The sequence below is a fragment of the Chiloscyllium punctatum genome, chromosome 17 (assembly GCF_047496795.1).
Source record: "Chiloscyllium punctatum isolate Juve2018m chromosome 17, sChiPun1.3, whole genome shotgun sequence".
In the NCBI taxonomy this organism is placed as follows: Eukaryota; Metazoa; Chordata; class Chondrichthyes; order Orectolobiformes; family Hemiscylliidae; genus Chiloscyllium; species Chiloscyllium punctatum.
In genome coordinates this window covers 79640882-79665459 of record NC_092755.1, presented here as the reverse complement: position 1 = coordinate 79665459, position 24578 = coordinate 79640882, and the positions used below count along the sequence as shown (strand labels likewise).

At 44.4% G+C, this 24578-nt stretch overlaps 1 protein-coding gene across 8 annotated transcripts in view; it reads right to left on the bottom strand.

Annotated features, from left to right (window-relative positions):
• The window catches only part of adgrd1 (adhesion G protein-coupled receptor D1), a 324854-nt gene that overhangs the window by 164768 nt on the left and 135508 nt on the right, over positions 1 to 24578 (bottom strand). For all 8 annotated transcript variants that reach the window (XR_011962991.1, XR_011962990.1, XM_072587673.1 and 5 more), the window contains 2 exons: positions 11915 to 12018; positions 8518 to 8629 (listed from right to left, as the gene is read on the bottom strand). Coding sequence is in view for 6 of the 8 variants with exons in the window: in XM_072587673.1 (XP_072443774.1) it covers positions 8518 to 8629; positions 11915 to 12018 (216 nt within the window). In the remaining 2 variants the exon portion in view is untranslated. The remainder of the gene's footprint in view (positions 1 to 8517; positions 8630 to 11914; positions 12019 to 24578) is intronic.

Genomic DNA, 24578 nt, shown 5'->3' with positions numbered 1-24578 from the left:
CTCCAGGCTAATTCAATTCTCTGGCTTAAGATGTGTACTGTCCCTCAGTGGGTCACTCTCTGGTCTCTGGATAGGTTCACCTCCAACCCCCGAGTGGACAGTCGTGAGGGGAGGCTCAGTTAGACACTGTCTGAAAGCAGAGTCATGTGAGGTGTGAATCCAAAATTGCAATTCAAATCACTTTCCTTCAATAAATCACAGTGTGGTGACAGGCTACATCTGATCAAAACTCAGCCCAACAGGATATATTTATATCCTCAGTCACATTCCCGTATGTACTATTCATCAGGTAAGGTGAGACTTTATCAAATTCATGAAGAAATATGGATGTACACTGTGTCCAGCAGTCAGCATCATCCTGGTCCCCATCGACAAAGGGCTCTCAAAGAGTGTCACTCTGTTCCCGTTCTGATGGATCACTCTAGGGAGAGTGTCAAAACAATCCAACAGGGTCACTGCAGACAGCCAGATGGACTGGCTCTGCTTATTTGTTCAAGAACAGGAGAGGGAGGTGGTCAACACATTAAAGGGCTGACAGTGTCAATAGAGAGAAGCTGTTTCCTCTGGTGGGCTGGGGATGGGAATTCAGAACAAGGCAATGGAACCTTAGAATGCCAAGGCTGACCAATCCACAATGACACTGGGGGGGGGGGGGGGGGGGGGGGGGGGTTCTGGATCTTTCTATTCTCCCATCCCGTCCAACCAAAAGACTGTTCAGACTTGGGGGGTCCACTTAGGGGTCAATATCAAAGGTAAGATTGCTCATGTTCGGTTGAGAGATGGTGGAAAGAGTTACAGAAATGGGTTCACAGATGATCAAATGGAATCATGGATCAGATGTGAAGTGGTCTGAATGATTTTCTCAGGTTCCAACGATCCCAGTCAGCTGCTTAATGACAGCTTTTCTGATACAGGGGAGAAACTGACAGGTTCATAATGACTTGTCTCAACCATTCTCACAAGACGGGTAATCATTGAGGCTATGAAACAAGACGGCAATAAGTCAATCATTCAGCACCACGCCATTCCCCAGAGAAGGCCATTAGGATGATTCTTCTTTCACTTTGTTCAATCAGACAGTTTATTTTTCCTGCATTCTTCTGGAGTGATGACACCAAGTCAATGATCCAGTAAATGAGAATCTGTTTGTTCCATTGCCAGAAATACAAAGATTCTGATAAAAGAATTGCAATTGCACATGAATTTAACACACATGATATTCCTCCGCTGTGAACTCTGGAATATCTCTGGTATGGATTCAGTAACACTGCACCCTCATGACGTATGGGTAAGCAGACTGTATTAAGGCTAAAAGATCAATGTCCTCAACATTTAGCAAAACTATTTGTGAATTGGAAGGGTGGAATTGATCCTGTTCTCGTCAACTGATTCTGAGGTCTCTGTTGTGGTACGGAGGATTGCACTCTCACCTCTGAGTCGGAGGGTCAGAGGTTCAAGCCTCCCTCCGATAACAGGCTCATGGCCCAGGCTGACCCTCCTGGTGCAGTACTGCAGGAGTGCTGCCCTGTCACAGATGTCACCTTTCAAATGCAATATCAAGGCGAGACCCTGTCTACTGTCTCAGAAACACAGAACACTGCAATTGGCCACTCAGCCTGTTGGGAGGGGTCTGATCCTTTACCTCAACACCAGATTCCACTGTCCTCCAACCCCCCATACACCTGTAGCCTCAGGAACTCTTACCAATATCTTTCTTGAATATATTCAGTGCCTTAGTGTCTGGAGCTCAATGCGGTAGAGAATTCCCCAGGGCCACCACCCTCTGAGTCTGAAATGATTAATTCTGTATCCTGAGACTGTGGGTCCTTGATCTGGAATCTCCCCCACCCCAGACAAGGGGAAACATTCTCCCTGCTCCTGTCTGTCTGGCCCGGTATGCATTTTCCACATTTCCATAAGATCCCTCTCATTCTTCTACATTCCAGTGAATACAGGTCCGGTCAACCCAGGCTCTACGCAGACGACAAACCAGCCTCCCCAGGAACCAGCCTGATGGACCTACACTCCCTCCATGGTAATGAAGGAGGCCAGATCTGCCCCCAGTATTCCAGGTATGGTCTCACCAAGGCCCTGTACAGTTGCAGAACACATTGCTCCTGTCCTCAAACTCTGTTATAATGGAGGCCAACACATCATTTCCCTTCCTCACTGTTTGCTGCACAGACTCCTGCTTTCAGTGACCACTGTACATAGACAGCTAACTCTCTCTGTGCATCAACCTTCCCCAGTCTATCACCATTTAAATAATACTCTGCCTTTCTTCGCTTCCGATTGAAGTGGACAACTTCACACTTCTCCACATCATATGTGATTTGCCTATGAACAGCTCGTGTCTAAATTGCCGTGAATGGTTTTGACATCCCCCTCGCCACTCTCACTCCTACTTCCACATAGCCTTGAGTTCTTCAGTTACTTTACAAATATAATACTCGATTCCCTCATCCAAATCATTGTTATAGACAGTGAATTGCGAAGGTGCAACCATCAACCGTGATCTTGGGTTCATGTCGTGCTACATATGACCCCACCACACTGTTCTGTACCTGTAAAATCTTCCTTACTTCCTGTTTTGACACCATCACCTTCATTAATTGCTATGATCTCTCTACCTTATGGTATATTAGCTTTTATTGGTAGAGGGATGGAGTTTCGGAGCTACTAGGTCATGCTGTAGCTGTACAAAACTCTAGTGCGGCTGCACTTGGAGTATTGTGTACAGTTCTTGTCACCACATTATAGGAAGGATGTGGAAGCTTTGGAAAGGGTTCAGAGGAGATTTACTAGGATGTTACCTGGTATGGAGGGAAGGTCTTATGAGGAAAGGCTGAGGGACTTGAGGCTGTTTTCATTGGAGAGAGGAAGATTGAGAGGTGACTTAATGGAGACATTTAAGATTCTCAGAGGGTTAGATAGGGTGGGCAGTGAGAGCCTTTCTCCTCGGATGGTGATAGCGAGCACGAGGGGACATAACTCTAAATTGAGGGTTGATAGATATTGGACAGATATCAGAGGTAGTTTCTTTACTCAGAGTAGTAGGGGTATGGAACACACTGCCTACAACAGTAGTAGACTCTCCAACATCAAGAGCATTTAATTGGTCATTGGATAGGCATATGGATGAGAACGGGATAGTGTAGGATGGATGGGCTTCAGATTGGTTTCACAGGTTGTTGCAACATTGAGGGCCGGAGGGCCTGTACTGTGCTGTAATGCTCTATGTTCAGTCTGGGATTACTTTGGTTCGACCCTCGGCTTGTGACTCTTACACCTATCACATCATTTCAGTTATTTGGTTTGTCTCCAGCACCACCTTCTTTTTTATTTTGTTATAATGATCTCTCTGCCTCATTGAGTCAGATTATAGGTCACCCCTTCGCTTGTTATTCAGCTGTTGACACTTTACTCACACTATCTGACACTTTTGACCACCTGCAGAGACTGATTATTCAGCCAGTCAACACTCCACTCACACCATTTGTACCTACCTGTTGACACTCTTAATTACCTGGAATTATCTTGCTATTATCTCTCTGCCTGTATATTCTGTGCCTGTGCACTTCCTTCCACTTCACCGATGATGTGGTAGCGCTCTGAAAGCTTGTGATTTCAAAATAACCTATTGGGCTATAACCTGGTGTCATGTGACTTCTGACTATTTTCTAAATGGGGAAAATCTTCTGAAATCTGAAGCACAAAGGGAGTCCGAGTTCAGGATTCTCTTAAGGTTAACATCCAGGTTCAGTTGGCAGTTAGGAACGTAAATGTAATGTCAGCATTCATTTCAGGAGAGCTAGAATATACAAGAGCAGAGATGTGCTGCCGAGGCTGTATGAGGCTCTGATCTGACGCTATGAGCTGTTTTGGGCCCTGTATCTCAGGAAGGATGTGCGGATCTTGGAGGGGGTCCAGGGGAGAGTTACAAGAATGATTCTGGGAAGGAAGAGCTTGTCATGTGATGTCCGGTTGAGGACTCCGGGTTTGTTTTTGATGGAGTTGAAAAGAATGGGGGGGATCTGACCCTTACAGATACTGAGAGGCCTGGATAGAGTGGACGTGGAGAAGATGCTTACAGTCGGAGAGACTAGAACCTGAGGGCCCAGCCTCAGAGTGAAGGGATGACACTTTACAATGGAGAAGAGCAGGAATTTCTTCAGCCAGAGGGTGGAGAATCTGTGGGACTCATTGCCACAGAGGGCTGTGGAGGGCAAGTCATTGAGTGTATTTAAGACCGATATAGGCCTCTTGATTAGTAAGAGAATCAAGTGTTACAGGGAGAAGGCAGGAGAATGAGGTTGAGAAACATAACATATCAGCCATAATTGAATGGTGCAGCAGACTTGATGGGTTGAATGGCCTAATTCTGCTCCTATACCTTATGGCCACCTGACAGAAAATTGTCTCAGGGAAAAAGTGAAAATTTAAGTGAAATGCTTGAGAAGTGCCAAAGAACATTTGAAATGGGAGCAACCAGAAAACCAAACTGCCATAAAATGACCATGTAGCCACTGTTAATTGTTGTAAAATCCATCTGAATTACTAATATCCTTTAGGGAAGGAAACTGCCATCCTTACCTGGTCTGGCCTACATATGATTCCAGATCCAAAGCAATGTGGTCGACTCTGAACTGCCCTCTGAACAGTTAGGGATGGGCAATAAATGCTGGCCTAGCCAGCCAGCCACACCCACATGGCTGAGTATATAAAACAGAAGTTCTACCCTGGGCCGAGGATTTGCAAGCTCTGATTTACAAGAGATTAATACTCCAATACCCTTCACCACATTTCTGGTGCTGGGCTTCAGATCAACAGGGGCTGGTCCTAACCTCTGAGCCCATAGACACTGTGAACTGAACAGATTCAGGTAATATCGCCACACAAGCGTGTAAGGAGCAGAGTGCACAACTGTCACTATTTAGATGTCTCAGTTTTTTTATTCTCTCATGACAAGTGGGCATCAAGCATTTATTGCCCGTCCCTAGTTGGCCCTTTGAGAAGGTGGGGGTGAGCTGCCTTCTTGACCCGCTGCAGTCCATGTGCTGTGGGTAGACTCACAATGTCCCTTAGGGAGGGAATCCCAGGATAGTGAGCCAGCGACACTGAAGGAAGATGAGATTTTTCCAAGTCAGGATGGGGAATGGCTCAGAGTGGACCTTGTAGATGTGAGAAGTAAAAGGGTGGACTGGGATAAAGCCAACTCCTTGCTGCTGTTTCTGCTGACCTTGCTTGGGTCAGGGTGAGGAATTGAGAACCTGCGACTAACCAATCAGAAATTATCACTGACCTTGGAAAGACAAGCATGACCTACTCTGCTCCGTGAGAAATTCCTGCGGGGATGATCATAAATGCTGCATTTGCCAGCAATGGAACTGTAAGGATACATTCCGCATACACGCTGTCACAGAACTGTCCCCAACAGTGATGCTGCATGGAGCTCTGTGCAAACACCGTCTCGGTCAGAGGACCCATCTGCCCCAAGTTTGAGAGGGAACCTCCTCTCCCAGGTCATACCCCACTGTGGCGGAACTTCCAAAGATTCTTCTCCGTGATTTCATCATTAAATCTCCCAGATGTATAATCAGTGAAAATCTTTTGAGACACTGGAGTAGATCCCACAAGGAGCACTCTCTGCCTCACCCACACCTCACTTGTGACCCACTCTCCAAGTCAAACAGCGACTGGGGCAGCAAGGTGAGGGAGGAAGGAGGAATGAGAGGCAAGAGGGTGTGGGAGTGGTGAGGGGCAAGAGGAATGAGGAGCACGAGGGTGGGGAAGTGGGACAGTGAAGGGGAGTGAGCAGGAAGGGGCACATATGAATGATATCAGCAACATGAACCTCCTGCCCAGTGTGGGGGTGGGAGATGCTATGTATTAAAAAGGCAATATTTGTATTTGCTGTTCAGCAATTAAATTCTGTCACTTTGACCATTTGTTTGTTGAAAACTACTTTAATGAATACGAGAGGGGAAATGGGTAATGATTTATCTTCTGACCAGTCAAAGGTGAACTTTGACAAGATGGCAGTAACTTCAGAAACTCAGTCTGTGGAACCATCTCCTGGCCAGAGATTGCAACTACACCATGACATTTGATAGCCAAAACTGACCAGGAAATGTTGACATAGTAAATTATAATATTGGTGCGTGAATGGAATGTACTGTCAGAGGAAGTGATGGAGGCTGGTACAATTCCAACATTTAAAAGGCATCTGGATGGGGATATGAATAGGAAGGGTTCAGTGGGATACGGGCCAAATGCTGGCAAATGGGACTAATTTAGGATATCTGGTCAGCATGGTTGAGTTGGACTGAAGGGTATGACAATGACTCTAATCGTGAATGTTGTGACGATGCTATGGCTGTAAGAAGTGCATTTTGTCCTGGTCTCTTTTAAGAGAAAGACTGAACAAGAGATACCCAAGCTGTGTGTGGTAATGTGGCTTTGGGATTGTTTATTAAAAGTTGGAACAATTGAAGCAGCCTGGATGGGTGTAGCCAGCTCTCACAGACCAGGAGTTCTTGTGTTTTTTTTAGATTTTACATTCAACCTTAAGCAGTTGCTTTTGGAGTCTCAACAAGGCAGAAGCTGCTGGAGGTTTGAAGAAACAGAAGCTATTGATACCCCTCTCTCAGTTACAGCCAGAAGCTGGGGTTTCTTTTCCTAATGTGGGTATTGTATGTGAGGAAATCTGATTTCAGAATTGTTTATGGGATGTTATTATACTGGAACAGTTAATTAGTAACAGGTACTGTATCTCTTATTCAGTTAATTCTTCTAATAGAATTAAGTTATTCTAGGCCCAACTACGCCTCTTCTTCCTCAGGCAGCTGAGGAAATTTGGCATGACGGTGAATACCCTTGCCAACTTTTATAGGTGCCCTATCATGACCATTCTGTCTGGATGTATCACTACCTGGTATGGCAACTGTACTATTCAAGATCAGAGACGGTTACAGAGAGTGGTGAAATCAGCCCAGACAATCATAAAGGCCAACCTCCCACCGATATAATCCATCTACCAGGCCCACTGTCAAGGAAAGGCCGCAACATTCTCAAAGATCCATCCTACCCTGGCAATGTTTTTCTACAACCTCTACCATCGGGGAGAAGGTACAGAAGCCTGAACACACGCACCAGCCGGTTTCAAAACATTTTCTCCCCAACGGTTGTTCGAATACTGAATGGACTCACAAACTCTTAACGTTCACCTGTCCCTGTGTTTTTGTTTTTGCCGCTGTTTACCTATTATTTACTTATCTATGATACTTAACTCTGTGACCTGCCCTGTATTGCTCACAAGACAAAGATTATCACTGTACCTCGGGACACGTGACAATCAATTCAATTCAATTCTTTCTTCTGTTGGATTGTAACTTCAGTTTTTCAACAAATGGTGTTTTGCTTAATATTGAGTATTTGACCAATCGAATTGCATCTGGAAGACAGTATGTTACATCTGTCTTTAAAATAAGAAAAAGTTAGGGTCTAGGCTATCTGCTTAAATTACTTTGAGGGGGTCTAGTCTGGTCCATAATAAAGTCAACAGAAACTTGAATAACAACAATGCTTCACATTTATTTATGATGTGAAGCTGCTGGTGTTGGACTGGGGTGGACAAAGTTAAAAATCACACAACACCAGGTTATAGTCCAACAGGTTTAATTGGAAGCACTAGCTTTTGGAGCGACGCTCCTTCATCGGGTGGTAGACTATCACCTGATAGAGTGTCGCTCCGAAAGCTAGTGTGCTTCCAATTAAACCTGTTGGACTATAACCTGGTGTTGTGTGATTTTTAACTTTGTTCACATTTATTTAGCAGCTTTGGTACAGTGAATGCATTATAGTGAACGCAGTATAATAAATGCAGCATACATTTGACAGGAAGCTACATAAAAATCTTTGAAGATGGATTTTCAAAAGGTTAATAGATGGGATAAGTTTTCAGAAGCATTGGGAAGGTGGAGAGTGTAGCAGTGAGACAGAGAGGTGGAGGGAGGCCCGTGATTCCAAATGGCCCAATATCGGTGAGCTATGATGGAGTTGGTGGAAGATGGAAAGCTGTGATCTAGAGATTAGTGACACGGGTGAATGTTCAGGTGAGAAGGTCACGTCAGCAGGAAATAGATTAAGGAACAGCAGCAGGAACACAGATAGGTCAATGTTGGCCAGGTGGAAGGAGGCAGGGCTTGTGAATAGAGAGATTATGGTGCCACCTGAGGAACCTACAGGAACTCACAAAGAGGAACAAGAGATTGCACTCAGGGAGCTTGTGGCCAGTGATCTAACATTCCCTCCTAACCACCCAAACACTTGGAGGGTCCATGCACACCAATCACCATGCTGACACACTGGCTTTCCCTTCCGGAAGCTTCCACTGCACACAGACCTCGGAGTCCGAGAGGGAGCATTGTTTTGATCACAAACTCCTCCCCACCCCCCCACCCCCCCCCCCCCCCCCCCCAAACCCCCCCAGCCCCCTCCGGATGCTCTCTCACTTACCGTGCCCGGCACAAATCGGAAGCTGATCAGAAGTAGGATCTGAGCCACAAGAATAGCAAACGAGAGGTTGGCGTGGATATGGTAACGCTGGTTACGGATCGTGCTCACCGACCTGCCAATCAGCAAGAACAGGAATGATCAATCAAACACAACAGGGTTCAAAGATAATCTCAGCACATACAACCATGGACTGTCTCAGTTCAACATCGATATCCAGCCCGAGGCAGCGAACATGTACTCACTAATCGCACGGAGAGAGGTCAAACAGGAAGTTGTGAAGAGAATATGAGGTGTCTGCTGAGGGACATAGAGAGTGCATCTTTTAGCAGGTAATGCACGAAAATGAGAACTGCTCAACTTTAGTAGGAAGCGCAGGAAATGATTTAAATGGAGGGAGACTGGAAAGCTCTGAGCTGCAGAGGGATCTGGGTGTCCTGCTACATGAATCACACGCAGTTAGTCACTGGATACAGCAAGAGGTGGGAACGATCAATGGAATGTTGTTGCTTATTGCAAAAGGCAATAGAACATCAAAGTAGGGAACTGCCCCCAGACACCACCAGCCGCCTCCACCCGACTGAGCTCACTCTCACTCCAAACAACTTCTCCTCGAACTCCTCTCACTTTCTGCAGGTCAGAGGGTGGCCATTATGTCTGTCACTCTGTGGGGTATGTGGAACATTCCTTGTTCCAGCCTATCCCGGCCCCCACCCACAACTCTCTCTCTGATATATTGATGACACCATCGGTACTGCTTCCCTCTTTCCAACAAGTAAAGATCTAACCTGTTTAGCCGTCCTTGATAAGTCAACCCCTTCCTCCCAGAGATTAGCCGAGTGAATCTGTTTGAACTGTCTTCAATGCCGGTAAATTCTTACACAAATACAGGGACCAAAACTGTGCACAGTACTCCAGATGTACAGTTGTAACAAGACTGACCTGTTTGTAAACTTCAACCCCAAAGTAATCAAGACTAAAATCCATTTGCTTCCTTAATTACCTGCTGAAGCTGTATGTTTTGTTTTCATGCACAAGGATACCCAGATCCCTCTGCCCCGCAATGTTCTGGGGTCTCTCTCTTCACTTAAATAATAAACTGCCTTTTGAATTTTCTTAGCAAAATGCATGACCTCCCACCTTCCCATATTAAACTCCATCTGCCAATCACTCAACCTATTGATATCCCCTTACAGATTCCATATGTTCTCAGCACAACATGTGCACCCATCTAGGTTTGTATTATTGACGTATTTGGATATGTTACCCTACCTCCGAGTCCCTGTTGTAAACAGTGAATCATTGAGGCCTGAGCACTGATCCTTGGGGCACTCTGCTAATTACATCTTTCCAACCTGAAAAAGGCCCATTCTTCCCAACTCTCTGTCTTCTGTGAGTTAACCAATCCTCAATACATGCTGACACGTTACTCCCAATACCATGTGCTCCTACCTGGAGTAATAATCTTTCACAGAGCACCTTATCCTGTGCTTTCTGGAAATAGAAATATACACTACATCTACCGTTTCCCCTTTATTCATTCTGATCAACAATAATATTAACAACTTAGCTCATTATATCCCGCAAGATCTCAAGCAAATTTGTCAAACATGATTTCTCTTTCACAAAACCATGTTGAGTTTGATTAATTTCGCTTTTCTAAATGTCCTATTATTTCTTTTGTAATAATGGTATCTCTAGCATTTTATCAACGATGTGGAGGTGCTGGTATTGGACTGGAGTGGATAAGGTCAGAAGTCACACACCACCAGGTTTTGGTCCAACAGATTTATTTGGAAGCTCAAGCTTTCAGAGTGCTGCTCCTTCATCAGGTTATAGAAGGAGTATTTATACAAGGCCATAGAATTGTAAAATAACAGAGGAAAGCAAATCTAAAATACAATGAAGAAGCTCAGTAAATTAGTCAAGAAAATAAAAGTAAAATTAACTCTAAAAATCCCCAGGCATTATTAAACATACAGTTTCTAGTACAGAGCCATAACAAATGTAGACAGAAGTTAGTGACAAAGGGTTAATAAATTGATCAAATATCTCAAATCCATAATTATTGATCAGAGTATGATATAGATTCTCCAAAAAGGAACACCGTGACAACAAGATTTGGACAATATCCACACCTGGGCTGACAAGTGGCAAGTAACAAAAGCCAGGCAATGACCATCTCGAATAAGAGACTGTCTAACCATCGCCCCACGTCATCACTGAATCCCCACTATCAACGTTCTGGGAGTTACCATTGACCAGAATCTGGACTGGTCCAGCCTTATAAACGCAAAGGTTAAAAGAGCAAATATAGCTGAGAACATCTAATAGACACCCCTGCATTGCAGATGAAAAGAAAAAATATGTAATGTTGCTCCATCTCTCTTCTCTCTCTCTTTCTCTGATTGCTGGAAAGCCACAATAAAAAAATCATGATTTACTAATTTCTCATTTCTAATCTGTATGTTGTGTTTTCATTTTTCAGTGTTTTCACAATGAATAAACTTATTTTCTCTTCAATTCAAGAAAGCTTGGTTAAATTGGCTCCTTTAAAAACATAAATACATGGCAAAGGGATCCACTGGAAAGGTGTCCCTTGTTTGACCTGAACACAGTTGTAGAGTTCAAGGTTGAACAAGGAACATGAGCCAGTTCCTCCTTCCTTACCCAAGATCATAATGAATTGGGAACCCTCGCCTCGGGACCAGTCACATTTTGAGTACGTGTCAAAGTGTGTGGGAGGGTGCATGTGTGTGAGAGAGCGAGAGAGAGAGAGAGACAGAGAGAATGAGTGTGCATGAGAGACACAGTACGAGCATATGAGAGAAAATTCATGCACAACCCTGCATATGGGCAAGACAGTGAGTGAATGTGAGTGAGAGAGAGAGTGAGAGAGAGAGAGAGAGGGTATGTGTGACCATCTGTGAGTGATTGTGAGTGAGAGATGATGTATGAGTGTGTGTGTGTCTGAGAGAGAGAGAGAGAAAAACAGCGTGTGTGTATGTCTGAGAGGGAATGTGTGTATGTGAGACAGTGTGTGAGAGACAGTGTGTGTGTGCATGTGTGTGAGAGTGAAAGAGAGGATACATGCGTATGTCAGTACAGGTGAATGAGTGTGTGTGTGAGAGAGAGAGAGAGAGCTGTGTGCGAGAGAAGGTGGATTCATGGCTTTGTTTAAAAACAATGAATTAAACGGTATCTGAATTTACATTTTCCTCACAAGCTCATACTGTCTCTCTCATACACATTCTCACACTCTGGCTCGCTCGCGTGCACACACACACACACATACACACATTATTGACCTGTTTATTGTCCCAGACCTCCCCCCCGCCTCCCCAACCACCACGATGGTGTGTCGATGTGGGAGAGTGAGGACAGTGTTATTGGTACTCACGAGAGAACAGCAAATATGATGAGAGTGACCATCAGGCAAACAATGGAGAGGGAACAGCCGACATATGTGATAGCAGAGAGTGCCACCTGGTGTACCTGCTCCAGCTGGTCAAAACAAGAGAGAGAGAGAGAGAGAAAATACACTTTTAAATCCAAGATACCAAATGCATACCAACAGATTCTATCTTTGTTACTGTCTTCATTACTGATGAGGGTCTCGTTTTAAAACCCTATTTCTCTACAATAATCCCATGGTCATTATTTCAAAGAAGGGTAAGGAAGTTTTGCCTGGTATCCTGAGCCAACATTTGTCCATCAACGAACATCATTGAAAAGAAGCACATTGTCTGATCATGATCCCTTGGCTGTTTGTGGAATCTTTCTGTGTGCAAATTGGCTGTCACATGTTTTTGACAGTACATTTGAAGAGCCACTGGACTCAAAATTATTAACACTGCTTTCTTCCCATAGATTCTGCCAGACCTGCTGAGTTTGTCCAGCAGCTTCTGGTTTTGTTTCACTCTCAAAGTGCTTCGGGATGCCCCATGGTTGTGAAAGGCTCTCTGTTATATAAGTCCTAGTCCTTTTCTCTCTTTAGAAGTTTCTCTTTAGAAATCCTGAGTTCAGGCCCGAACTTCACCCTCTGATCCTCGTTGTCAATGGGCAAGGGTGTATACTCCATGGACAATGCATCCAGTGACACAGCACATTCCCTGGTGGCTAGGTACTGCAACTCTGGTTGCTTTACATTTGATTCACTGAAGCATCTCCACAAACCCCTCACTGCAAAACATGACACAAATCACACATTGGCAACATTCCTGCCAATTATCACACCCACCTGTACCCATTCTCCAAGGACTGAAAACACAGACAAAAGCACCTCAATGGTATCAGGAGTTATTTTAGAAATTACAGGGGGAGGTGTTGTATCCAGTAATTATTTTAATTGTCTCCTCAGCGACCTTGCGTCTTCCACCTTCTCTGTCAATGTGATCTCATTGAAATCTCAGGACCACCCACTGTCACCCCAACTCTGTCTCTCAGTTTGACAATGTCTCGGTTTTAAAATGATGTGGTGGTGCCAGTGTTGCTTTGGAAATAAAACCAGTCAGACTCCAGGTTAGAACATAGGTTCTAAACAAGGCCTCACACCGAAAATGCATTGTCTGCCCAGAGCTGTCACCTCTAGTATACTCTGAGAAAACCCTTATTTATCTCACGGCAATGACCTGAAAGAAATTCTGGGATTTGCATTTTAATTAATCAGAAGTTGCATCTCCTTTCTAACTGATTAAAGATTTAACGGGAGGGAGTCAGCCATTTTAGGTTTGTTCAATCCATTCACATCAGTTGTATGATCCTTTGATCTTTTATTTATAAATCTTTTACTCCTCTCTCACTGCACCTGAAGAAGGAACAATGCTCCGAAAACTCGTGTTTTCAAAGAAACCTGTTGGACTATAGCCTGGTGTGGTGTGATTTTTGACTCAGTTTAAAAAGTTCTCCTCGGTATTCTCAAGCCTCTCTTTTGTCTCCTGTTGCTCACAGTGCTCTGGGATCGCTGTGCCCCTCTCATTCTGGTCGTTGGTAGATGCTCAATTTCAATCACACCCCTACTGGTGGTTGGACTTCAATCTCACTCTCTCTAAACTTCTCTGCACCACAACTTCTCTCTGTTCCTTTTAAAATATTCCATAAAACCTCCCTCGTCGAACAAGCTCCTGCCTCAATATCTCCTCATAGTGGCTTGGTGTCAAATTCTGATTGATCGTCATTAAAGTCTGCAGTTTCCCTGAGATTTTATCTATCTTCATTCTGATTGGATGTATATGACATGGGGACTGCAGTTTATATAAAAACACCACCCACTAAGAGCAAGAAAAGGCCATTCAGCCCCTCAAGCCGGCTCTGTGGGAGCATCACTGATCTCCTACATCAAGTCCATTTCCCATTCAATCCCCACTCTCTTGATTTCTTGACCGATCAAAATTGATTGATCAATTAGATTACTTACAGTTTGGAAACAGACCCTTTGGCCCAACAAGTCCACACCGACCCTCCAAAGAGCAACCCACCCAGACTCATTCCTCTACATTTACCCCTTCATCTAACACTATGGGCAATTCACCTGACCTGCACATTTTTGAATTTTGGGAGGAAACCGGAGCACCCGGAGGAAACCCACGCAGACACGAGGAAAATGTGCAAACTCCACACAGACGGTTGCCTGAGGAGGGAATTGAACCCGGGTCACTGGCGCTGTGAGGCAGCAGTGCTAACCACTGTGCCACCATGCCGCCCACAAATTAATCCTGAAAATCTATCGATCTCAAAGTTGAACATTCATAGCTCCCTTGCGCTCAGAATTCTAAAGATTTATAAATCACTGATTGAAGAAATTCCTCCTCGCGTCTGTCCTAAAAAAGCTGCCCTCTCACCCACTAAGAACCCTAACTCTGTATTCTCCATTGGGGAAACAGCCTCTCAGAGTCTACCTTGTCAAATCCTCAGAGAATTCCATCTACAACAATGAAATCATCACAAACTTTTTAAATTCCAGGGCTTATAGGCCGAGTCTACTCCAACTCTCTCAAGACAAGCTCCTCACCCCACAATCATCGAGTGAACCATCACTGAAGACCATGTACATTCTTTCCAACATAAGAACACCTAAAACTACACACAGTAACCCAGGTCCTGGTTCATCACAGCCCTGGAGCAAAATTTCCTGAATCCTATTTTCCAATAGTTTTGGTGTAAATGATGCCAGTATGGGGCATCTCCAACAACACTCGGGAATTTGACACCACCCAGGAGAAAGTATAGAATCATAGAGTCATGCAGCACGGAAACAGACCCTTCGGCCCAACTCGTCAATGCCGACCAGGATTCCTCAACCAAGCTGGTCCCATTTGCCCGCATTTGGCCTATATCCCTTTAACTTTTCCTGTCCACGTACCTGCCCAAATGTCTTTTAAAGCATCCCCCAATTGATTGGCACCACATCCACAAACATCCATTCCCTTCACCACCAACCCTCAGTAACAGCAGTGGGTACTACCTACAAGATACACTGCAGAAACTCACCAAAGATCCTCAGAACAGCACCTTCCAAACCCACGGCCACTCCCATCTAGAAGGACGAAGGCAGCAGATACATGGAACACCACTCCCTGAAAGTTCCCCTCCAAGCTATTTACCATCCTGACTTGGAAATATATCGCCGTTCCTTCATTATCACTGGGTCAGAATCCTGGAATTCCGTCCCAAAGGGACATTGTGGATCCACCTACAGCAGGTGGACTGCGGTGGTTCAAGAAGGGAGTTCACACCCACCTTCTCAAGGGGCAACTGGGGACGAGTAATAAATACTTGGCCCAGACAGTGGCACCCACATCACATGAATGAATTAAATAAAATTCAGTCAGGATTCAGTCCAACTTTGGAGTGAAGTGAGTGACTGAGGAACAACAGGGTTAGGCCTTATCATCGGATTGACATCACCGAGTTCAGTGTTACTGTTTACCTGATTCGGGATGAATAGTAATGTTAAAATCAACTATTCTCACTGCTTCTCTTTTCTGAGTACCTTTCTTGGCAATTAAAATGTGATAAATACCGTAGCTTTTTCATTTTTCTGTGTTTTTGATTGCGGACTGAAATGGAAAAAGGATGTTTTCAAAATCCACATCCACATCCACAAGGTGATGGTTTTTGTTCACTCACAGATTCTGCTCCTGATTCAAGCCTCCACCTGATTTGCCTTTTGTAGGTTTAAGGAACTGTCCTGTATTTTCTTAAACTGCCAGGTTTCAATCAATGAATTCCCAGGGTTTCACACAGTTTTCTAGACCATTTAGTAACAGGTCTGGGTGTTTAACATAGAACCATAGAGTCATAGAGATGTACGTCACAGAAACAGACCCTTTGGTCCAACCCGTCCATGCCAACCAGATATCCCAACCCAATCTAGTCCCACCTGCCAGCACCCGGCCCATGTCCCTCCAAACCCTTCCTATTCATAGACCCATCCAAATGCCTCTTAAATGTTGCAATTGTACCAGCCTCCACCACTTCCTTTGGCAACCCATTCCATACACATACCACCCTCTATGTGAAAAAGTTTCCCCTTAGGTCTCTTTTATATCTTTCCCCTCTCACCCTCAACCTATGCCCTCTAGTTCTGGACTCCCCAACTCCAGGGAAAAGACTTTGTGTATTTACCAATCCATGCCCCTCATAATTTTATAAACTTCTATAAGGTCACCCCTCAGCCTTCGATGCTCCAGGGAAAACAGCCCCAGCCTGTTCAGCCTCTCCCTATAGCTCAAACCCTCCAACCCTGGCAACATCCTTGGAAATCTTTTCTGAACCCTTTCAACTTTCACAACATCCTTCTGATAGGAAGGAGACCAGAATTGCATGCAATATTCCAAAAGTAACTTAACCAAAGTCCTGTACAGCCGCAACATGACCTCCCAACTCCTGTACTCAATACTCTGACCAATAATGTAAGCATACCAAACGCCTATCTACATACAACTCCATTTTCAAGGAGCTATGAACCTGCACTCCAAGGTCTCTTGTTCCGCAAGTCTCCCCAGAACCTTACCATTAAGTGTATAAGTCCTGCTCAAGATTTGCCTTTCCACAAATGCAGCACCTCACATTTATCTGAATTAAACTCCATCTGCCACTCCTCAGCCCATTGGCCCATCTGGTCCAGATCCTGTTGTAATCTGAGGTAACCCACTACACCTCCAATTTTGGTGTTATCTGCAAACTTTACTAACTACACTGCTTATGTTCAGTTCCAAATCATTTTTATCGACCTTGATAACCTTGAACCTCTGTAGCTTATCAAGAAACCATCAACATCTGATTTTAAAACTTCACCACATTTTGAGGAAGAGAGTTATAAATGCTGAGAGAGAGAGAGAGAGAGAGAAACATTTTCTCCTCATCTTGGTCTTAAATGTTTATTTCAAAACAGTGACCACCCTTCCCCCAATGTCCCATCTTTAGAAATTGTACAAATATAACAAACAACACTAATGTTCATACTTCTCAATTTTTCAGATGGTGCTCCCTCTCCCTGCACCCTCCCATTACTTGTCACTTAATGTAATTCGGAGCAGGCTGTTTGAGAATTAAGGCAGGAAATATTCCTCACAGGATGCAGTAGAAACCTGAAATATGTTTTAAACCTAAAGATTTGCAGCTTTTTAAAAATTCCACCAAAAAGAACGAGGAAACTGATAAACGGACAACAGACTGTGAATGTAAATTAGTTAGGAGCATAAGAAGCAGACTGTAATCTTCTGAATGCATGTAAAAAGGAGAGATTAGCAAAAACAAATGTGGGTCTGTTACAGGCAGACACAACAGAATTTATAATGGCAAGTCGAAAATGGGTATAAAAACCAAATAATTACTGTTTGTCTGTCCTCACAGAGGATGGTCCAAGAAATTTTCCGGAAATAATAGAGATTCAAAGCACAAGTGACAGTGCGGCACTTGGTATTTGTAAAAAAGTGATGTTTAATAAATTAATGGGCCTGAGGGTTAACAAATCCCTAGGACCCAAAGATTCACATCACAGATGTTGAAAGGGCGGTTACAGATAGTGGATACATTGGTGATCACCTTTCATGATGTTGTTGCTCCTCAGGTAGTTGCAAAATCAACTTCAGTATTCGAGGACAAAAAGTGGAAGAAGGCGGGGAACAGATTGACAGCTGATCATCAGAGTGGCGACTTGCTAGGATTTCAATTATTTCATTCTTGCGTGTAATGTGGGTGTCACTGGCTGGGTCCAGTATTTATTGCTCTGTCCCTAGTTGCCCCTTTGAGAAGGTGGGGGTCAGCTGCCTTCTTGAGCCGCTGCAGTCCATGTGCTATAGGTGGACCCACAATGCCCTGAGGGGGGCAATTCATGGATTTTGACCCAGCGACTGTGAAGGAACAGCGATATACTTTAGCAGAAAGTTGAACACTCGAACTATGACCTAAGTTGGTGGAATTTCCGGTGCATTTTCCTTACAGCATTTCGGAATCACCTCACCATTCTGCCTCTCTCTCTCCCCACACCGACCCCCCCCCCCTCCCGGCACAGTCCCCAGGAGATCGTAGAAAATATCAACATGGACGTGCAGTTCGAGGGGCCTGATCGGAAGCATTTTCCTAAAATGAGATCACTTGAAAGACTGCAGCCTACTCTCAGTCCACTGCCAGCAACAACATCACATCAAACCAGATAGTCTTCCCAGTGGGTTACAATAGATCTGCTTTTCATTAAAGAACTGAGGACAAATACATTAAACAAATATTGAATGCATTGTTTTATGCAAACAGAGTATGAAGTGTATTTGTGATCTTGTATTACCACTGTGAAATACTTCATCACAGCCTAGTAATCTGATATCTGATTCCTCAATGACTTTGGCAGATTACAACGAACTGAAAGTGCAAAGGTCACTTCAGCTATTCAAATGAGAGCTTCTCATCCAACATTTTCCTGTTTTACCCGAATTCATAATGAGTCACGTTCCTCCTGGACCCCGATGTTTCTCGTTGATCTTGATCCCCTCCCAATCCAATGATACCCTGAATTTACAACCCTCACCCTGGCTTTCCCAAATCTCTCAGAATTGGCTTCCCTACCTCTGTAAACACTTCCAGCCCCACATTCCTCTGAGATCTCCATGCTTCTCTAATTTTATCCATTTCAATAACTCCTGGTTTTAATCACCCCACCGCTGTCGGCTATGCTTTCCGCTGCTTGGGCTTCAAGGTCTGCAACTCCCTTCCGAAACCTCTCCCTCCTCCTTCGAATTTCTCTCTTTCATCTGTCCTTACATCTCCCTGCATGCCTAGATTTTAAGTCTTGGCTGGGAATACCTCCAGTGATATGCCTTAGGGTGTTTCGCCATATTATTGTTCCTGTCAAGGCTAATTTCAACATCTCCTGGGTCTTGTTTGGAGGTTTACAAAATGCTGGAGGCCAGGGAAAGACACCAGAGACAATAAACTAGCAATGACATCAATTTAAAAACTGCCAGTGACCGTCAATGCTCTCCCACATCTCTCATTGAATCCCCACAGTATGGAAACAGGCCCTTCGGCCCAAGTCCAGACCGACCCACCGCAGAGTAATCCACCCAGACCCATCCCGCTACATTTAACCCCTGACTACTGCACCTAACCTACACATCCCTGAACACTACAGGCAATTTAGCAGGGCCAATCCACCTAATCTGCACACCTTTGGATTGTGGGAGGAAGCCCACGCAGACATGGGGAGAATGTGCAAACTCCACAGAGTCATCTGAGGCTGGAATCAAACCCGGGTCCCTGTGATGCAATAGTCCTAACCACTGATCCACCATGCCACCCCAGCTCTCTTTCCTTCCCCTTTCTCTCATTCGTCCTTCTTCCCTCTCTCCCTCTCTCCCGTTCCTTCTCCTCCCAGCGTATCCCCTTCATTCTCCATCTCTCTCTTTCCTCTAGTTTTTCCTTCTCACTCTCTCCTTCCCTCCCTCATTACCTTTCCAAGGCCATACAAGGCAACAGGCCAAGTGCTGGGAAATGGGACGAGAAGAGTTAGGAGGTTGTTCTTGACCAGTACAGACTCAATGGGCTGAGGGGCCTCTCTCTGTGCTGTAGACTATCACTCGATGACTATCACTCTTTCCTTCTCCCTCTATCAATCTGTCTCACTCTCTTCCTCTTGATACTGTTTCATAAACAAAGTTGAGCAGTTTTTCCCTTTGTTTGAAGAGTGACAGCTTCTATGTTCCTGTTCTACGCTGTGTCTCAATGAATTTAAATCATGCTGAGATTAAAAATGGTGACCCTTTAAACGAGCATATTAGACATGAATGATGTATTTTGTCAGCACAGAATGTCCAGAACATTAACAGCCTTTTGTTTCCTCACGTCTATACAGTTTTTCTCCATTAACACTATTTTCAGGTTCACAAACACTGATACATTTATTAGGCATCTGGATGGGTATATGAACAGGAAAGGTTTCAAGAGACATGGGCCAAGTGTTGACAAATGGAGCTAGATTAGGTTGGGATGTCTGGTTGGCATGGATGAGTTGGACTGAAGCATCTGTTTCCATGCTGTCCATCTCTCTGACCCAGTGCTGAATTAGAACGTGGACATAACACATTTGGACCCTTGTATCTGCTTTCCCTTTATTGGAGACATCACCAGCTGGGCTAGAACCTGATCCCATTCCCAAACGTCCTTGAATGTAGTGACTTGCTTGATTTCATTCCTTTTGTGTAATACACTTCTGTTGTACTGTTAAAACCAAATCTGCAGCATTGCTTGTTTGTGTTTCAGTGAAAGGTACTTCCTTAAATTCTTAGAAAAACATAAGGGCAGCATGATAGCTCAATGGTTAGCACTGCTGCCTCACAGTGCCAGGGACCTGGGTTCGATTCCAGCCTCAGGTGACTGTCTGTGTGGGTTTCCTCCAAGTGCTCCAGTTTCCTCTCACAGACCAAAGATGTGCAGATTAAGGGAATCAGCTCCTGCTAAATTGCCCATTGTGTTTAAGGATGTGCTGGCTTGGTGAGTTAGCCATGGGAAATGCAGGGACAGGGTAGGGTTGTGAGTCTGGGACAGAGGGTCACTGAATGGCCTGCTTCCACACACAGGGACTCTATGAATAGAATCGATCAAGACATCAATCTAGGATCAGCTGCAATTATAACAATTCCCCCTCTCTCAGGAGTTCAAGCTTTTGCTGTTCCACGTTAGTTCTCTTCCTTTTTCATTTTACTTTCTTTCTAATATTTTTAAATATATCGTTCTTTTTTCTCCAATTTTTTTCTTTTGCAACTGAAGCTGAGATAATCCAAGCTGTGATCTATCAGTTTCAAGTTTCTCTCTCCTTCAATTCTAAGTGCTGAGTAATCACTTTAATTAAATTATCGTTATGAGTTCCTGCTTCTAATTCTGCTTTCAATTTATCCAATAACCCTCTCAGTTCAGCTGTAGTCAACAATTAAAATAATCAACCGCTCTATCTTCTACTCCCAAAGAAGTATTGACAAAACAGACATGCTAATACTTGGTGTAATGTATTCCACAGTAACTTCTGTTTATGTGCCACATTGACGCATTTCCTTAAGGGTACACAGGTCTCTGGTAATTTCAAGGAATTCTGAACCTGGATTAACCCTCACTTTGGTCTGATCCCAGTTGATGTTGACACTGGACAAGTCAGTTCCCAGAGAGAAACCTCAATTGCTAAGCCCAAACTTTGTTTTATTTTCAATGAGCGACTGAACACGTTCACGTCAACCTACTGGTGTACTTTTATCACAAATAATACAAACGTCCATTAAACAAACCTCTCATTATACTACACCAGACAAAAAGATGAGGAAAAGTTCAATACAGACCACCAGGGAAGGAATCAAACTTGTTCTACTCCTTCAGTTCCACCAACATCCTTCCAAACACAATGTAGATTTACCACTGTCTCCATTCTCATGCTCATGGTGATAACATTTGCAACCAGTTTCTGTCTATTAATGAGATGCTTTCACCTTCCACCGAAATCTGTCCCTGTGCTGCCTAAAACAAACTACAAACTAAACTCAACAGCAGAGCAAACACACAAGGTCCCGAGACTCAGTTCACAGGAACCAGACAGGATTTCTCAACTCTGACACACACACACAAACACGCACTTGCTCACAGACACACAAACAACACACACACAGTTAAAAATCACACAACACCAGGTTATAGTCCAACAGGTATAATTGGAAGCACACTAGCTTTCAGAGCGACGGTCCTTCATCAGGTGATAGGGAGGGCTCAATCATAACACACAGAATTTATAGCAAAAATTTACAGTGTGGTGTAACTGAAATTATACATTGAAAAATTGATTGTCTGTTAAGCCTTTCATCTGTTAGAATACAGTGAATACACTTCTTTCATGTGTAAATCACAAAACCTTTTTTTTTAAAAAGTTGCATTCTCGGGTTAGCTGTTAACAATGGTGATAGCTAGACAATATGTTGAAAGTGTTGGCCCCCTGTGTTCTCTGTCTATGACCTGATGTTTAGATTGATTCTAATCTAAAAAGTGAGATAGCGGAGTTTTACATAAATTCATGCAGTTTTTGAGCAAAGTACAATGCAACTCTGCAAGTACAAATTCACCCCACAAAATATATGTGTGCATGTGGGTCTGTTCAGATGAGGGGGAACGTGACGGACACCTGGAAGTACTCAGGGATGCCCTCACAAGAACGGGGTACGATGCTCAACTCATCGACCGCCAGTTCCAACGTGCCACAGCAAGGAACCGTAATGACCTCTTCAGGAGACAGACACGTGCTGCAACTGACAGGGTACCCTTTGTTGTTCAGTATTTCCCAGGAGCTGAAAAATTACTCCATGTTCTTCGTGACCTGCAGCACATTATCAATGAGGATGAGCACCTCACCAAGACATTCCCCACACCTCCACTACTTGCCTTTAAACAACCACCAAACCTCAAACTGATAGTTGTTCGTAGCAAGCTGCCCGGCTCTCAGGACAACTCTATACAACCCTGTCACAGTAGGCTCTGCAAGACGTGTCAGATTGTGGACATGGATACCACCATTACACGTGGGAACACCTCCCACCTTGTACATGGCAGGTACTCATGTGACTCAGCCAACGTTGTCCATCTTATACGTTGCAGGCAAGGATGCCCGGAGGCATGGTACATTGGGGAAACCGAGCAAAGGCTACGGCAACAGATGAATGGGCACCGCACAACAATCACCAGACAGGAGGGTTCCCTCCCAGTTGGGGAACACTTCAGTGGTCCATGACATTCAGCCTCGGACCTTCGGGTGACCATCCTCCAAGGCGGACTTCGGGACAGGCAGCAGCGAAAAGTGGCCAAGCAGAGGCTGATAGCTAAGTTCGGTAACCACAGGGAGGGCCTCAACTGGGACCTCGGGTTCATGTCACATTACAGGTGACCACCGTTGCACTATACACACACACAAATACTCCTACACACACACAGGCACTCTCTCACACACACAGGCACTCCTATACACACATACACATGGACACACATACACGCAGACGTGCACACAGACACCCACACACATCCTTACAGACACACACACTCCCACACTCTCACATGCACCCCCTCACAGACTCAAGACACTCTGCACTTACTACACACACACACACACACACACACACACACACTTTCTCACACTCACAACCCCCACCCCAGACAGACAGACAGACACACACACAGACAAAGACCCACATGCACACATATATTTTGTGGGGTGAATTTGTACTTGCAGGGTTACATTGTACTTTGCTCAAAAACTGCATGCATTCATGTAAAACTCCGTTATCTCACTTTTTAGATTAGAATCAATCTAAACATCAGGTCATAGACAGAGAACACAGGGGGCCAACACCTTCAACATATTGTCTAGCTATCACCATTGTTAACAGCTAACCCGAGAATGCAACTTTTTAAAAAAAGGTTTTGTGATTTACACATGAAAGAAGTGAAACTATCACTGTATTCTAACAGATGAAAGGCTTAACAGACAATCAATTTTTCAACGTATAATTTCAGTTACATCACACTGCAAATTTTTGGTATAAATTCTGTTACGATCGAGCCCTCCACAATCACCTGATGAAGGAGCGTCGCTCCGAAAGCTAGTGTGCTTCCAATTAAACCTGTTGGACTATAACCTGGTGTTGTGTGAGTTTTAACTTTGTACAGCCCAGTCCAACACAGCACACATTTTTGTTACCTTACTGAAAATGCACTCAGCTACAAACATCATCATCCCCTTACCCCCTCAGTCTAAGGAGTGTAAAATGTCTGCTAACAAACTGGCCTCCAACCGCATGGCACAAAGATCACAAGAGCAACCGTACAAACAGAATCCAAAACCTGCCTTCCCATTTTTGACACACAACATAAAAACTACACTGAGACACTATTCCTAACAGATCCTACAGGCAATCAGCTACACAGGGCATTCAAAGATGGATGGCATTCAGAGACAGAGGCTATTGGGATACAGAGGGTACTTAGATACAGAAGGTATTTAGATACAGAAGGTACTTAGATACAGAGGGTACTTAGATACAGAGGGTATTGAGGTGCAGCAGGTATTTAGACACAGTGGTTTTATTCGAATTAGCTTCCAATTGTGCTGATTGGGTCTCCCGCTGCAGTCATACACAGTGTGATGTGCTCTGTCCCTTCCTGATTGTCATTGTCTCTCTCTGTGTCTCTCTCTTGCCAGCACGTTTTCCCTCATATCATTCATCCATAATATTCTGTCAGCGTCCACTCTGCCAATCAACTAACCACTGTCCCAATATGACACAAACCGGGTTCCCCAGTAACTGAACCCGTTCTCCAGGAATCAGTCCCACTTCTCCCACACCAAACTCCAAGCGTCACACCCTTCAATATCCCACCCACTCTAATCCCAGTCTGTATGATGCGAAGCCGACTGACAGTGCGGCCTCCCAGTCGTTCCTGTCCTCTATCACGGGGGTCTTAGACGATGGAACACGGGAGAGGCTGGACCAGCCGCTATCTCTGGATGAGCTGACCAAGGCCCTCGAGTCCTTCAAAAAGAA